Raw genomic sequence first — 15,502 nt, 5'->3', positions numbered from 1 at the left:
CGTTTTCAGTAATAAACCACTGAGTGATTTTTAGAGAGTAACCCTTCAGGGTACTTAAGCCCCTCCACCACGACAAGGTAGTACCCGAGGAGGGGATTATCAACAAGAAACTGTGCAATTACATTATGTGTATATATAGAAAAATGAATATTGAATGAACATAAATTAGTGTTGCTATTTAATGCACGACGTGAGAGAGATTCATCCAATCGAAAGATTAATTCGCCCTCTCGATCTTGGGACAAAATCAATTTTCTCGGAATTTATCAATAATGACTCATAAACTAATAATAATCCGAGATAAGCGATTCTTATCTCGTTAGAAGCGCTGAAATCTTAGCTTTCCAACGAGACCAGGATCATCTTGCTACGATTTTTCTGTGCGGAGATAATGACGATTATATCGACTCGCGATCTCGATCTCGGGACGAAATCAATTTTATTTTTGTAATTAATTAATGAAATCTCGTACACTAATGATACGAGATAAGTGATTCTTATTTCGTTAGAAGCGCTGAAATCTTAGTTTTCCAACGAGACCAGGTTCATCTCGCTACAATTTTTCTGTGCGAAGATATTGACGATTATATCGACTCGTGATCTTAATCTTGAGACAGCAGCAGCAGACGACGCGTATATGCGGCGTCTCGCGCGGCGATGTTTACTACCGAACACCTGGGCCTCGTATGTTTTTATGCCAGTTTTTTGGGGACGTAGTACGCTTGCATAATACTCGCGTAAACACGCGCGGCCTTCGTTCATGAATGGTGCGCGCGCGCCCGATTTTTAAAACGCTATAACTCGGCGAATAATCGACGTAGCGACACGAACCAAAAACCAATCTTCTTCGTTTCGCATCCCGCAGATGTCTACGTTGAATATGTATGCCCTTATCATAAAACTTACACACGCAATGGAATAAAAAGTAAAATTCTGAAATATAAATTATACGTATAACTGCTAAATATTTTTATTTAGTTTTTATTTTTGTCCTTAGTCTTAATTGAAGTTGTACCTTGCCACCGTTTTTCTACAAATAATTATCGCATTATCACCCACAAATACGTAAATGGTTGTGCACGATGTGTAAACGTACGTGAATGTCCACCGTGTATTTCAATCAAGTTTGTGGATTCTAAGCCCAAATGACTATGCAGGGATCAGCCATTCCTGTGGGGGCATAAATTAATCGAGAATTCTGTGATACTGTGGCTATCTAATAATTGAAACGTTGCATATTAATTTAAATCAATATTGATATAGTCACGGAAAGACTTGGCAGCCGACAGAAATAGAAGAGAACTCGTGGTTCTTCAGTTTTACTACAGATGGAACTGTAGTCCTTCATATCTGATTGTGAGAGATACAGATCGAGCATAAATTTCGTGCAAAATATATGTATATGTGAGAGAAAAAGAGAGAGAGAAAGTCGCTGTCCACACTTGAATTTGCTTAAATATCCAAACAGATTTTTTAATTAATTTACAATTAATTTTCTCTCAATAAAAACTTAAAAAAAAGCTTTTACTTTTGATGTATTTTTCATGTTAATATTCTTCTTTCTAGAAAGAGAAAAAGGAAGTTGACTTGACTTTTTGTACATAAAATAAATTTCCTGAAAACTGTCAGATCGGATTTAATTATCAAATATACCCGTAAAGATTCTAAAATCATCTAACTGTTTATAAGACCTCGTTCACCTCGTTCACATGGTTCCTTTTACCTTATTGGTAGCAAAATCGAAAGAAAGCGCGGCAGATTAACAATTAAATCTTCTTTGGATTAAAAACTTAAGAAAAACATCTCTTCGAATGAATATTTGCCAACAATACTAAGTATAAAAAAAATATCCTTGTGTACAAAATGTCCAAACTTCTTTCGGAGAGGAGATATCTGGAGGCGACTGACAATAATCGTCGGTGCCGCGGATCGATCCGCGAATCTCGCGCAGGATCGAGTCGGATTGTAAGTCGCGGAAAGTCATTCGGGGCGAGATATCCGCGGGGCATCCCCCGGATCAACAAGTGTTCTCTCTCTCCCCCGGCGAGCGTGTGCTTCTATTCACGATTATATTGATGTCAGTCGGGGTTGCTGGTGTCGCGCAGGCGCGTATCTTCCCCCGGATCGGGCCGACGACGGGCGGGGGTCGTACGAAATGGTCGATATTTTAGCTATAGCCAAGCGGGTGGTCTACGGTGGCGGTGCGCGAGACGCCTCGACGAGATCGGGCAGTCCAGTTTCCTTATATTCGCTGCTACGAAAACCCCCCCTTGTCGTGTGCCGCGCGCTGGTCAGTGGTGCGAGATATCGCGAGATAGCGCGTTGTTAACTACGAGAGGGAACGTCCCCCCGGTCTGCGCGCTTGGCCGCCCTCCCCGCTGTCATCCCCCTCCTCACGAACCCCCCTCGTGCGTTAAATATTAATCGATCGACAAGCCGAGCGCAGCGCAGCGCGTGGTGCATCCCGTTCGTCGTCGCATCTCACGTCGACAGCCGACGCGCGGGGTTTCCCGACGTCTCGAGGAGCAACGCAGCGAGGAGCGATCCCGTCGTCCGCGAAGGGAGACAGCTTCCTTCCCCCATCTCCAGGGAGTGACTCTTCCAGGTGACACCTCGAGGCCACTCGTGCGAAAGCTCACGGTCATTAGGGAGTCAAGAACTTGGGCGAGATAGGCCTTCCTCGCCAAAGTAAACGCGTCGATAGCTTGCTTATTGATTTCTCTTTATCTCCGTCTCTCTCCTCTACTCTCTCACTCTCCCTTTCTCTCGCTCTCTTGGTCTCTCGTGACCTCTGCCTATCTCCCTGCCACACTTCTGGATAACCCGCCTCGTACTCTCCGCCCTTTCTTCTCCTTCCGCGAGTTTTACGTAAAATGCATACCGTTGCAATGAGTACGTAGATGTCACCATTTATCTACATCTGTCTTCTTCCCTTTCTTCTCTCTCTCTCTCTCTTTCTCTGTCTATATATATTATTTAAGCATATTTGTCGTCAAAGTTTTTATTTTCATGCACCATCAGCCTGTGGAAAGCTTGACCCACTATGCGTGGCGATAAAGTTTCTCTCCCTCGTGCTCTCCCTCTCGCTTTTTGCCAGCCGTAAAAACTGCGGGCATGAATCGCCTTTCATTCACTGGTACTCACTTTCTGCGTTTCATGCGACGCCGTAGAGTCGTCGTGACGTAGGCGACCACGCTCCGGCCACCTCCGATCAATCCCTCGTTCGACCATTTATCCGTTTCGCGTCGTCGCCTCCCGTTAGCCTCGGCACGAGGACTTCGCGGGGAGTCGGCCCGGGGCACGTGAATATCGTCGCGCGACGTTCATCATTAAATATTCAAGTTAACGAAAAGGGACGAGACGAGAGAGCGGGCCGATAAGTTAGAGCTCGCTGTCATCCAGCACCCAGCTGAGTATCGGCCCCCGTCATCGGGCGCGACAGTTGCCGGAGTGATTTTCTCAAATCCTCCCGGAATCCTTTCGAAACCCCTACGCGCACCGGACCGCGACCATTTCACTCTCAGACACGCGGTAAATTCATTAATTAGATTCACGTCTCGATTAAAAATCGACATACGCTGATAAAAATGAATTCAAACACGACTCGACCGTCGCGCGTTCAATCGAGCATTTTATCCTCTTGTGTGACTTTCATTTTCTTGCATAACAAATTATTTTAATCCCGTGCCAATTGGCTCGCCTTCCGATTGTTTCGCGAGCCACCGGACTTTACCATATTGCTAATCTATCGAGGGGAGATCAACCCTAATGATCCCACGGGGCGGGGAGCCGCCGCGACATAGCTGAACCTTTCCAAGGAATTAATTACCCGACGTAGGCGCGCCGGGCGGCTGTTCAAAGACTCTGCTTCTTTACGCTAACGCGCGTGCCTCTGACGTAAACCGAGGCTCCATCTTCCGTCGCCGTTCATTCCACGGATGCACTGAAATCGAAACTATGTAACTACGGACGGGCGGTGCGAGAGCACGAGAGAGCGTGGGCGGGCAGCCGGGCATGACAATCGATTTGCCTCCGAAAATATTTGCTCCCGAGCCGCGCGCTCGGCCGTCTCGCTGTCGGGGAATCAATGGAATCGAGCGCAGGTGTCGCGGATCGGACGATCACGCATCCGTCGCGAGGCGCGACAATGGCGAGCCGACTCGCCTCGAATCGGGAGTCGTTGCGACAATCGCCAGATGAGACTAATTGCAAGAGAAATTCCCTTTCCTCCCCGGGTCCGATTGCAAAAATACCAATTTCGGACTTTACTTCCCCCCGCGTTGTCGCGGCTGTACGTAACGAAATTACTCCTGTAAGATGTAACGCAGGCGCCGTAATCCTCGCGAGATAATGTTAAACGCGGCTTTCATTGAGGAAACTTCAGGCGTAAACGCCAGCCAAAACTGGGCCTCGGTTAACGCGTGGAGAAATCGAACGGCGAAATGTCGAGCGAGGCTACCGGCCAGCGAAATATACCTGTTACCAGCCGCGCGACGCGTTCCTGCAAAATTGAAACCGAAATCGCGATTTCGAGGGGGAAAACGAAGTTTCCGCCAAGAAGAAATGGACTTGTCCCGTCGCCGCGGTCGCACGAGTCGACGTTGTACCATCGATTTCCGTATCTACTTGACCTCCGTAGAACGCGCGTCGCCTCAATCATCATCTGTCCGCCGAGACACGCTCAATTACCTTCCGCCATCCGTCACGGAAATCGTCGTAACACTGTACGACAATGCTCGCAAGTGGCGCGCATACCTGCGCTTTCCTATTTTTTTTTCTCTCTCTCTCTCCGCGAGAACCGACCGTTGTTAACGTTGACATGACATACGGCGCCGATATCGTTATCGCACACGGAAAACCTTGTCCTACTTTGCCTTTAACCGTGCCATGCAATACGTGTGCGAGCGTATGTGTGTACGAGCGCGTGACGCAATCTTCCGGATGAGATTTTATCCTCTCCCTTTTACGCCTCGCGAAATAATTACATGCAGTGCTCCCTGTGTAATTGTCGCGGTCACGTTGTCCTGATCGTATCCGTTTAACGTGTCCGCGACTCCGGGCAGTGACATACACACGTGAAGACACCCGAGCCTGAGAGGACGTGCTAAGCGAGTCCGCGGGTTTGATATGTGATCTGGCCTCGAGTTTTCCTCCTATCGAGAATGCCGGGATATTAATAATGTTTCGGTCATATGTAAGCGAAAATTTCAAGTATCGAATAAAGTTAAATTCGCTGGAGGGAAATGTTTAAGTACAAAACTCGGTAGGTCTAATGAAATAGCATGATCGCTTGAGAGAGAATTTTTCGCAGTTAAATTTTGATGACACTCCGCCCAGGATATTAAAATTAAGAAACCGCGAAAGGAGATGAGAAACTTCTACAGAAACTCTCGAAGGCTAGAGGAAAAAGAAAAGTTGACTTTAAATCCATCATGGATTTTGTCTTCGGGCCATATTCTGTGTTTTCTTTTGTAACGAAATCTCGAGTCTCGCCAAGGAAGATCTTTGCGAGTTTTGTCAACGAAGGAACAAACGGAGTAACAGAATTTCGTTCCTCCACTTTTTGACGTAACTTATACGGAATCGAGCGCGAAATCGATGGGTACCTGCTACCGGATCTAAAAGTTTCCCGGCTCGCCTTCGGTTTTACATTCGTGCAGGCTGGTATTTATAGCTCTCGATCCACCGATTTATTTTCAACCGCAAGTATAGCCGCGTTACTTTTGACGAGTCGGTAATCGATGAGCTGGAAGAAATTTCTTCTTTTGCATTTTATCGCGGTGGTGGTTATTTTCGCGACGAGAAAGAGAGAGAGAGAGGTGCAAACTGCGTCGAAAGGTGATACCTCCGTTAATTACTGTCACGCTGAATAGATTAGATGTCATTCCGTTAAAATGAATTTTCCCTCTTCTTGTAAAGTGCTTCGTCTATTTTCGTCACGCATTATTTGGCTCAAGCAAGTTCCGAGAAACACCGAGTAATATTTTAAGTCGAAATATTGTACCGCGCGTGCGATTAAAGAATTCAAAAATTTATTTTACGCGTGTATTCGTCACTTTGATGTAGAGTATCAACATTTTTGATACTCTTCAACATAAGCGAAGATGATTGCTCTACCCCTAACGTAACGTTTCGATAAGTATGATACGAATATCTTATGGAATCGGATTCTTATCTCAAGAATATTAAATAATTTACAAACTGTTATAAACGACTGTTTTCTTTCCGCATATGTTTCCGGCAAAGTAAATTGGATGTCGATACAATAAATTTTCATTTTAATTCCCACTGTAATTAGGAAAATACGAACAAAAAATTTATTTTACGCGTATATTCGTCACTTTTACGTAGAGTATCAAAATTTTCGAAACTCTTCAACGTAAGCGAAAATGATTTAATTCCAGCGTAATTAGGAAAATATCATGCAGAGTTATACTTAACGTATGACGAAACGTGTGTAAGAAAATAGCACGAGTTTTCCCATGTAAAAATTCTTGAAAAGGAAACTGGGGCCCGATTCTTCAGTTCATTCGAAGAAGAAACGTATATGAAAATTCTGCTCTGACAGAAAAGTTGCAAGTCGATTGGCCATTCGCATAGCTTTTAGCCAATGGATACGCAACTTTTCTGTAAGAGCAGAATTTTCGCATACGTTTCTCCTTCGAGCAAATTCAAGAATCAAGCCTCTGATTCGTTAACGCCGAGGAACCAAACTAAGGCGGCGCGAACGCGATCGTCCGCACCTGTGCCAACCGCAGACTATCGCTCGTGGCAGGTCCGATTATCGTCGCCGACACGTCGTGCGTGCGGAAGTAATACGGTGGGACAAGAAACGGAGAAAAGAACCGCGAACCGCCACGTCGTTGTTCGCTCGGGCCAGTCTCGCCACTCGTGCCGAGCCGAATAATTTCGCATTAACGCGACGCCGTTTGCCGCGGACGCGGACGGAGTGCGTAATTCCTTTAATCATTCAGTCCCCCCCGGATTCTCCTCGGTTAATTAAATAGAGGCTCGTAGAGCGAGCGGAGGAACGGTACATTGCGCCGCGCCGAAGAAATAGTGAACTGAAAAAGTGGCCGACGATAATCGACAATAATTGTACCGCCATAGACGTCTGTTGACACGAAGGAAGATTAAAACAAAAGCGGAGTGTCGAGCATTATTTAACAACTCTACCGAGATAAACGCTTGAAACAATTACTTGAATAAGATTAGAGAAAGACGAGCGGTTGATGAGTTTTGGCTAACGAAATGAGAGGCGGTTGATAAAACGGTAAATGAATTACGGACAACGGAATGAGATCAGAGATGAGCGAGATAAAACGGTTAATGAGCCGCAATTCATAAAAACTACGGTGGTGACGCGATTAGTGAGATCGATCGCGAGAATGTGATCGAAGGCTGCAGTAAAGAAGAAATGTGACGGGGCACAAAGAGATCGATCGGGTGTCGCATTAATGTGACGTTTGAGATGTCGAGGAGGTGCGGGAATGCGTCCTACACGCCGGTTAAGGATTCCGTTTTCGAGCTACGCACGCGGACGGCCCGGTTGCTGTCCATCGTCGACATTACCTCGCAGAGGATTAATCCGGTATCGGAATATCGACTCGATATCAGTAGCCGTTAGCACGAGTGTTGTTTCGTCGAGCGAAGGGAGAGCTAACTAACTAACGAAGAGAAAATACGCGAGGAAACTCAATGGGCTCCAATTAAGATTCACGCGCGCAATAATATTGACGATTTATAAGTTCCCCGATCGAGTGATGTAATTGAATGAATAATTACGCGATAGCGCAAAAACAGTTATGCTGACAAAATTTATTTTTTATTTGCATCTTCGTCAAAAACTTTATCGTGCTTTTGTAACGTTAAGAATATGATATTTTGGCGTTGAAGGCAAAGACTTTAGAAAAGACAAGAATAAACTCTTTAGAAATGGCTTCGAGTGCCAAGGGCATTTTGCATTTAAAGTCTGAAATGATCGATTTATGACTCGGCGATACCAAAAAAAAGAGTGCATATCGCAACCACTTTTTTGGGCGTTTTCAGTTACATACAGTTTTCAATCCTGCTTTGATGCAAACGCGATCTAAAAAAAGTATTGTAACTCGAATCCATGCAGTTTGGTATTTATTTCACGTTTCGTTACTGCTGTAACTGACAAAAGAGAATCTTTCAAGAAGTAAAACAACTGTTCGACAAACAACAATTCCGCCGAAAAGTTGCAGTTTTGAAGCGGCAGCGCTTTTTATTGGTGCCGTTCAATTGATTCCAAAACTGACTCCGCGAGATACCGAGCGAAGCTCAGTTTCCCTCGTGTGGCTTTACGTGCCTCCGACTTTTCGATATTTTTATCCAACGTTTTCATGAACGTGACCAAACGACCCGATAAACCGTGACGAATTTCGCATCACTAGTAAGCTCATCTATCGCATCGAACACCTTCCTCTTGTCCATCTCGTCCCGTGTCGAGCAACGGGCAGTTTAACGACGTGCACATGCAAAGCTAATCGCAATATACAAGCCTCGTATATATCTTTCTCCTAAATCGCCGATCTATAAATAAGTATCACGAAACATGAAAAAGTATAACCCATTGCTTCCGTAATTTCTATAATTATTAATCTAACTCGTCGGAAAAAAAAAATCCTAATTTAGTTCTAACATTTACTTTTGATCTCGCGATCGAGTCATTTCTTGAATTTCACATTTCCAAGAGACAGTTTGTCTTAGAAATGTTAAATTCAAGAAATAATCGGAGACCGTTTCATTTATATAATTTCCTCAATTTTTAAATATATAAGTCCGAAAATATTAAAATGATCCGAGTTCATAAATTAAGCTAATACGATCCCTTCGCAGATGGCGCGTCAGGATGGCAGAGATGCCGCGGATCAAAACTTCGACTACATGTTCAAGTTGCTGATAATCGGCAACTCGTCCGTCGGCAAGACCTCCTTCCTCTTTCGCTACGCGGACGATTCCTTTACCTCGGCTTTCGTGTCAACCGTAGGAATCGACTTTAAGGTGAAGACCGTCTTCAGACACGACAAAAGGGTCAAGCTACAAATCTGGGTCAGTATAGTCGACGTGTTATGCACGTGTAATATAATTTCCTGGCGAAAAACAGCCGTTACGCGTTGTAATATTAACATACACTCTACGAAACTCATATACATACATATTAAAGTAATAATTTAAAATAGGCCATATAACGAATACGCCGTTTTGAATTACTTATTAACTGATATTTTAACAAACTGTACTTGTACAGCGCGCAGTTGAAAAACTCGTGTTAAATTTAACAGATATCGCATATCCCAAACGGTCTACACGAACTTTTGTGTCAATACTCTGTTAATATTTTGACACCAAATAAATGCGAATCTTAAAATAATTTCAAATAAATTTTCTGTAAAATTAACATATATTTAATGACAAAATGAACTGTTGAAATTGTAATTTTTACATTTTACAGATGTAATAAGTCAAATGACGATTCGAAATCACTCTCACTTATGTTATATGTATAGAATAAAAGCGACATTTTATTCTGTAAAGACAAATTTTGTTACTAATAACATAGAACATATGTATTGTGTAAGATTTAAAGATAAGTACACGTTGTGTTGTTTTAACATTTCTCTTCAGTTGTTTTAATAATTTTCCATTTGAGGTCAATTAACACATGAACGTGTTAAACGTTTAACACAAAAATTTTAACCAGCATTGTTTTTTAACAAGAAAACACGAATTTTCCAACTGCGTACTTTCAGAAATGTCGCGTTGCACGCAACGTTCCATGTATCACACTATTTACAACGTAGTTGTAATTTTTGGTAATTATTGCCATCCTTACAGGATACGGCAGGTCAGGAAAGATACAGAACGATCACGACGGCCTACTACAGAGGCGCGATGGGTTTCATTCTAATGTACGACATCACAAACGAGGAATCCTTCAATTCAGTCCAGGATTGGATCACACAAATAAAAAACTACTCGTGGGACAACGCCCAAGTAATTCTCGTGGGCAACAAGTGCGATATGGAAGAGGAGAGAGTGATCAGTACCGAGAGAGGTAAACAGTTGGCGGAGCAATTAGGAGTTCGATTCTTCGAGACATCGGCTAAAGAGAACATCAATGTCAAGGTACGTGTCATATTTGGAAACTGATCAGCTGTTTGACAAATAAACAGCGCAAACCTCATTTTTCTAAAAATACTGACGAATATTTGTTTACACGAAAAATAGAAAAGATACTTTCCTGTTGCTTTTCAACTTGTATAAAATAATATAAGTAACCGTAGCTATTAGCAATTAATAATTGTTTCGCCAGCATAATCTAATCAACAACTTGAACGTTCATGATATATTATTTAAAAAGTAGCACAGTGGCTGCGGTAGTTTTACTTCAAAGTATTAATTTCCTTCGAAGCGGAATCTTTGTCAAGAAAGTTTGTTAAAAGAGAAACGTAATTCCCCAGGTATTTCGTCTGCACAATTTTGTGTGTCTATACGCAATTAAAGTTAAAACTCGTATGGCCTCATTTTCAATCTCCGACACGTTTCCAATCTCGCTCTATTGTGTCTCGGAGTAGAACGCGAATGCGAGGCATATCGATCCCGCCTATCGCGAGGTCACGTAGATGATCGATTCTCTTTCTCTCGTTTCGGCAGGCGGTGTTCGAGCAGCTGGTGGACATAATATGCGACAAGATGAGCGAATCTCTGGACAATGATCCGACCCTGATGGGGGCGGGCGGTATGGGTCAGACCAAGGGCCAACGACTCACCGATCAGCCGACCAATCCAGCGAACACTAACTGTAATTGCTAAAAAAAATGCGTCGACACACAGAAGAGGAGGGGGGAGAAAAACGAGAGATCGTATTTTGTGCGTGTGTCTGCGCGCATGTGTGCACGTGTGTGTTACGTGTGTTAGAAAAAGAGAGAAAGAAGGAGAGAAAGAGAGAGAAAGAAAGGGAGGAGGAGGAGGAAGTGTCGTGTGCGACGCTGGTGTGTTAACTAGTCCACTTACTTCGTCGTTCCCTCTCGTTATATTTATTTCAAAATTCACCTTTCGTTTCTTTTCACTCTTTCTCGGCGCGAGATGATATATATGACTAATGTACGCTATAAATATATATATATATATATATATACATAATGATTGTGATCATCGAGGTGCGACCGAGTTAGCCAACGACTGTCCAGTGAACGGTCGTAGTTTTCCTTTCAGTTCCTTTACTTGACGAGAGTCCAAGATGGACTCAAAACAATTTCGAAAGTTCAAATTTCTATGTTGCAGATACGGCACATCAGAGGGGGAAAAAAACGCGCCAAACGTCGCGTTTTCATTATCAGAAGTAAATGTCAATTATAATTGTCATATAAATTCACGCTGTGAGAAAGAAACATTAGTTAAACTCAACGGAGATTTTTCGTCAACTCTTTACTTCCCTCAGGGAAACCAGAAGGGGCAAAAGATTGAGCTAGCGTCTATCGTTTGGATAAAAACGACTTTGGAGCAAGAAAAGAAAGTTTTTCGCAAAAGCATCTAATTCAATCGTACTTTTCGCGGTAATTTTTCTATCGACCGGGAAAATCGTGCATCTCACATTATGCCAAAATAATTGTTTGCCGGCTATTTGTACATAAAGATCAGGCTCACGTATCTGCGACATCGAGATTTGAAATCCAAGGGAATGATGCTTGTTTCGGTTTCCGTTGACGAAAGGGAGATTAAGTAGATAGCAAGGGGAAAGGGATTGGACGAAGGTGCATTTTGTTTTGTGGTTGATAATGATTAATGACGACGATCGTTATAGCAGGGACGATGTTGCTCACTCGATGTTTGGCACCGTAGACTCACGCAAAAGGAAGCGATTCCATGTCTCAAGTCCACGCATTAAGTAAGATACGCCCAGGAAAATCTGACAATAAGCGTCAATCACCCGGCAAAACTCGACGAGTTGAAAATGCCGACCAATCGGAGACGTAACAGAGTCGAATTAACCCTTTAGCTCCTCCTGTCTTATTTGACGCGGGCAACGCAGACAACGTACGCGCAAAGTTCACGTTTCAATGTCGCTTCGAAGTTGCAATTGTAAGCTGTTTAGAAAGACGTATTATTCAAGAGAGTATTTATATTTAAATATTGTCAGATATATTTAATATTTAGCGATATTCTATAACAATTAGTGACATTTGCGGCAATAAAGGGTTCAGCGACGAACGTTTAAATGTTCACGGAGACCAAAGGAGTCAAAGGGTTAAATACAGAAGCGAGGTACGCGTGAGCACGGTTTAGTTTACGTTTACGTTAAAAGTCTCGTTATAATTGGAGCGGCGAGTTAAATAAGTCTGACGATCGATAATATAATCGGATACTATAAACTGAAAAATTGTTCAAACATTGAAAATAAAAATTTCAAAGTAACGTGCCCATTTGTAAAAATTAACGCGCCCTTAGAGCGAAATGTCGCCCACATCCGATTATTTTGGCGCACACGGGGCGTCTTGTTTTAATCAATAGTATTCGATTATTCACGCGCAATCGGTGACTCACTGACATGACACTCGGTGTGTACCTAACTGTCGTATTTAGATAGAAAGGGTCTCGATGATGACGACGGCGACACGCGATGCCGATCGTATGCACAATTGATTTTCGCTCATGAAAATTCAAGCATGTGAATCCAACGACCCCAAACTGCGTTTCCTTTTTCTTTCGTTTGCGACTCAAGTACATCGTCGCGGACGTTTTAGCATCCTACTCAGATTGATTGCAATATAACATTATTTCTTGGTAACGTCACAAAGCTAGTTTGATCGCACTGTCAGTACTTGCGATTGTATCGTTATTTAATTTCCCATTACTCTTGGCGATTTGTGTAAGTTCATTTGCGTTTCGTTCAGAACGAAAACGAATCTTTGTTGTAATAATATCAAGGCACATTGAGCGACGAACTGTATTGCAATGGGAACTCAATTTTTGTGACGCCTGCTGTGTGTAACCAATTGCCCGCACGATTATCTATTAACCGACTCCCAGCACGACAAGGTTGGGGAGGGAAAGGGAGGAGGGAACATCGTCACCGGTAAAATGTTAGATCCCTGAGTTTTTCAAGAGACACCGTCGGCGCGGAGTACCGTGTAACGTTTAATCAGTCAGCCACTCCATATTGTATCGACCCTAATGGCACTCTCCGCGAAAATGATTTAAGGTAGGAGGCACTAGCGAGCATTATTATCGGGATCGACGAAGGCCGAGATCATAACAGGGCCGGATACAAATTCAGGTGTATTGTAAATCATTCAGAGGAACCAGCGGCATCGATCTGGCGTCAATTATCGAGGAGTGCCGGCGTCCCGCTTACTACTTCAGTCGTCATCCGGCGTTAAACGTACTAGGTAAGCTGCCCTCTGTACATAAGTGAGATAATAAAGACAAAAAGGTATCTCTATCATGTATCATTGAATCTGTAATGAGGTGTAACGTACGCGTTAAGTTAGCCGCGCGGGTTCTCCGCGGGTGGCACGTCGGAGATGACGCGGCCCGCGACACCGAGTGCACCGATCAATGGCGTAATTAATCGATCGCGAATTAGCGAACCGTCGAGCAACGAATGCGTGTCCTCGTGGCTACCGAGAGTGAGAGAAAGACGGGAAGGGAGGAGAGGCTGCGTGTGTGGAAAAGCGCGCGGAGTGTCACGCAGAACATTGAGAGGGGTTTAATTTCGACGAGTTCCATTTTTTCTGCTGCATTGATCGCGGAAAGATTTCACGCCGATTGTCGCGCTTCCGCTCACGGATAAGCGGAGATCGGTTCCCACGTCTATTTTTCACGACGCGGCATTAAAACCCGAACTCGTTGAAGTTACACGGGACTTCGGAGTCCCCGTCTTCTTCAATTAGGTCTCTCTCCTTTTTCTATACTTTCGCCACTTGGTGCGAGACAAAGTAGGAGGGAAAGTGAGAGCACGAGACAAGATTTCCTCCTTTCGAAAAATATATACAATTTTTTTACGCGCTATATCTAATTTATAGTACTAGAATTTCAAGTGCAAACGTAACGCGAGTACGTTGTTGGTGATTCGGCGCGGACACATTTGCGAGACGAGGCGAGTCGATTTCCCAAAATGCTCAAATCGCGACAACCGGAAGGATGTCTCGTGCCCCGACTTTCCTCGCTTTGTGTGCACATTTCTGGCGAGAGAATCGGAAGAAGAGACGCAAAAGTGTAGAGAGCGCGGGCAAAGAGGACCGACCTATCGATGTAACCCAAAAATGCTAATCAATAAAATGGCAAGAAATTTTCCCGGCTGTCGCGGGCGTCTGTATGTATGTATCGTACGGTGCGTAAACTGTACTATATATATACGCCTAATATTAATAATAACTACGTTAATGATAAAACAATAATCTACCAATACACTGCACACACACGCGCGCGCGCACGCACGCGCACACACATACATACGTTGAGAAGACGAAGCATCAGGTCGCAGGTGTCACGTTGAGAGAAATCATTTGTATAACAGAACAGTTGTACTCTAAGTGAGCTGTATAATTGTAGCAAAAGTCAATCATGAATGTTCTCAACGACTGCTACGTCGTATATGTTACTTGTACGTGTATATGTGCACAATCCGTTAACGATGCAGATCCCGAGAGAAAGAGAGGGAGAGAGAGAGAGAGAGAGCGCGCGCGAGAAAGAGAGAATGAGAATGAAAGGGAGAGTGAGAGAGAATGAGAGAATGTAACACGGGAAATACTTTGAAAAACCGGACGTAGCAACAAATGTAAACGATATATACATATATACATATATATATATTTAAAACAAAGAAATACGGAGAGAGCTAATTGTGAATCGCGTGTATTGCGTATGCGCTGTGTACGCGCGCAGTGCAAGCACGCGAGAGAAATCGGCGAGACGGAAAAAAAAGGAAGGGAAGAAATGAGCAGTGGAGTAAATCTATAATTTGCAACACGTGTACAAATCATTGACAAACAATTCGGAGGACCAATCGGTAGGTAGTTGGCGGTCGCGCTTATCGCGATCTCGCCCAACAGGGATACCCGCTTAGTCTTCGCCCCCGGTTTCGCCGTTGCCGTGGTCGCCCTGCAGAAAAATTGGCGGAGGATTCGATTGAAAAGACTTACAATTAGTAAAACGGAAATAATTTCGCCAACTTCTGACGTCGCGACTGTCAGTCGTCCTTTCTGCTATAAAATTCGAGTTTCTCCGCTTCTGCAAAAAATTAATTTCCGATAAATCGAAGACGGAAAATCGGGAAAATGAGGTCCCATTGATTCCCGTTGACTCGTCTATTTTCTGCAGAGCGTCCCCGCGCGTCTTCGTATCAGCCACTGAATCCTCCGGTGAATACTTTCTCGCGGAAGTACGTGTGGTAACGTACGCGATACCGTCGCTCGCGTCGCGAAAGAATCATCGGGTGTCTCTCGCCGAGCGCGACGAGGAGCCCGCGAAGCTC

General features: G+C 43.9%; 1 protein-coding gene across 7 annotated transcripts; it reads left to right on the top strand.

Annotated features, from left to right (window-relative positions):
• Nucleotides 1-2,339: 2,339 nt before the first annotated feature.
• Nucleotides 2,340-14,988, top strand: LOC105560293 (ras-related protein Rab-3). 7 transcript variants are annotated; one of them, XM_012009278.1, is made up of 4 exons: nt 2,340-2,605; nt 8,863-9,075; nt 9,862-10,152; nt 10,681-14,988. In XM_012009278.1, exons 2-4 carry the CDS (start codon nt 8,863-8,865, stop codon nt 10,837-10,839), a joined length of 663 nt encoding a protein of 220 aa, XP_011864668.1. In that variant the 5' UTR covers nt 2,340-2,605; the 3' UTR covers nt 10,840-14,988. The 7 variants fall into 7 exon arrangements, with proteins under 7 accessions (XP_011864668.1, XP_011864671.1, XP_011864667.1 ...); XM_012009281.1 differs by lacking the exon at nt 2,340-2,605 and adding an exon at nt 2,666-2,688; XM_012009277.1 differs by lacking the exon at nt 2,340-2,605 and adding an exon at nt 4,853-5,194.
• The last annotated feature ends 514 nt before the right edge of the window (nt 14,989-15,502 follow it).

Source organism: Vollenhovia emeryi, unplaced genomic scaffold, assembly GCF_000949405.1.
Source record: "Vollenhovia emeryi isolate VEMERY1.0 unplaced genomic scaffold, V.emery_V1.0 DF939234.1, whole genome shotgun sequence".
Lineage (NCBI taxonomy): Eukaryota > Metazoa > Arthropoda > Insecta > Hymenoptera > Formicidae > Vollenhovia > Vollenhovia emeryi.
This window is presented reverse-complemented; position numbering and strand designations above follow the sequence as displayed.

Excerpts from the sequence above, each read along its gene's own strand:
- LOC105560293 (XM_012009276.1), top strand. The coding sequence starts at position 7,472 with ATGTCGAGGAGGTGCGGGAATGCGTCCTACACGCCGGTTAAGGATTCC. Across the intron at positions 9,076-9,861 it reads GGGTCAAGCTACAAATCTGG|GATACGGCAGGTCAGGAAAG; the intron begins GTCAGTATAGTC and ends CCATCCTTACAG. Across the intron at positions 10,153-10,680 it reads AAGAGAACATCAATGTCAAG|GCGGTGTTCGAGCAGCTGGT; the intron begins GTACGTGTCATA and ends TCGTTTCGGCAG.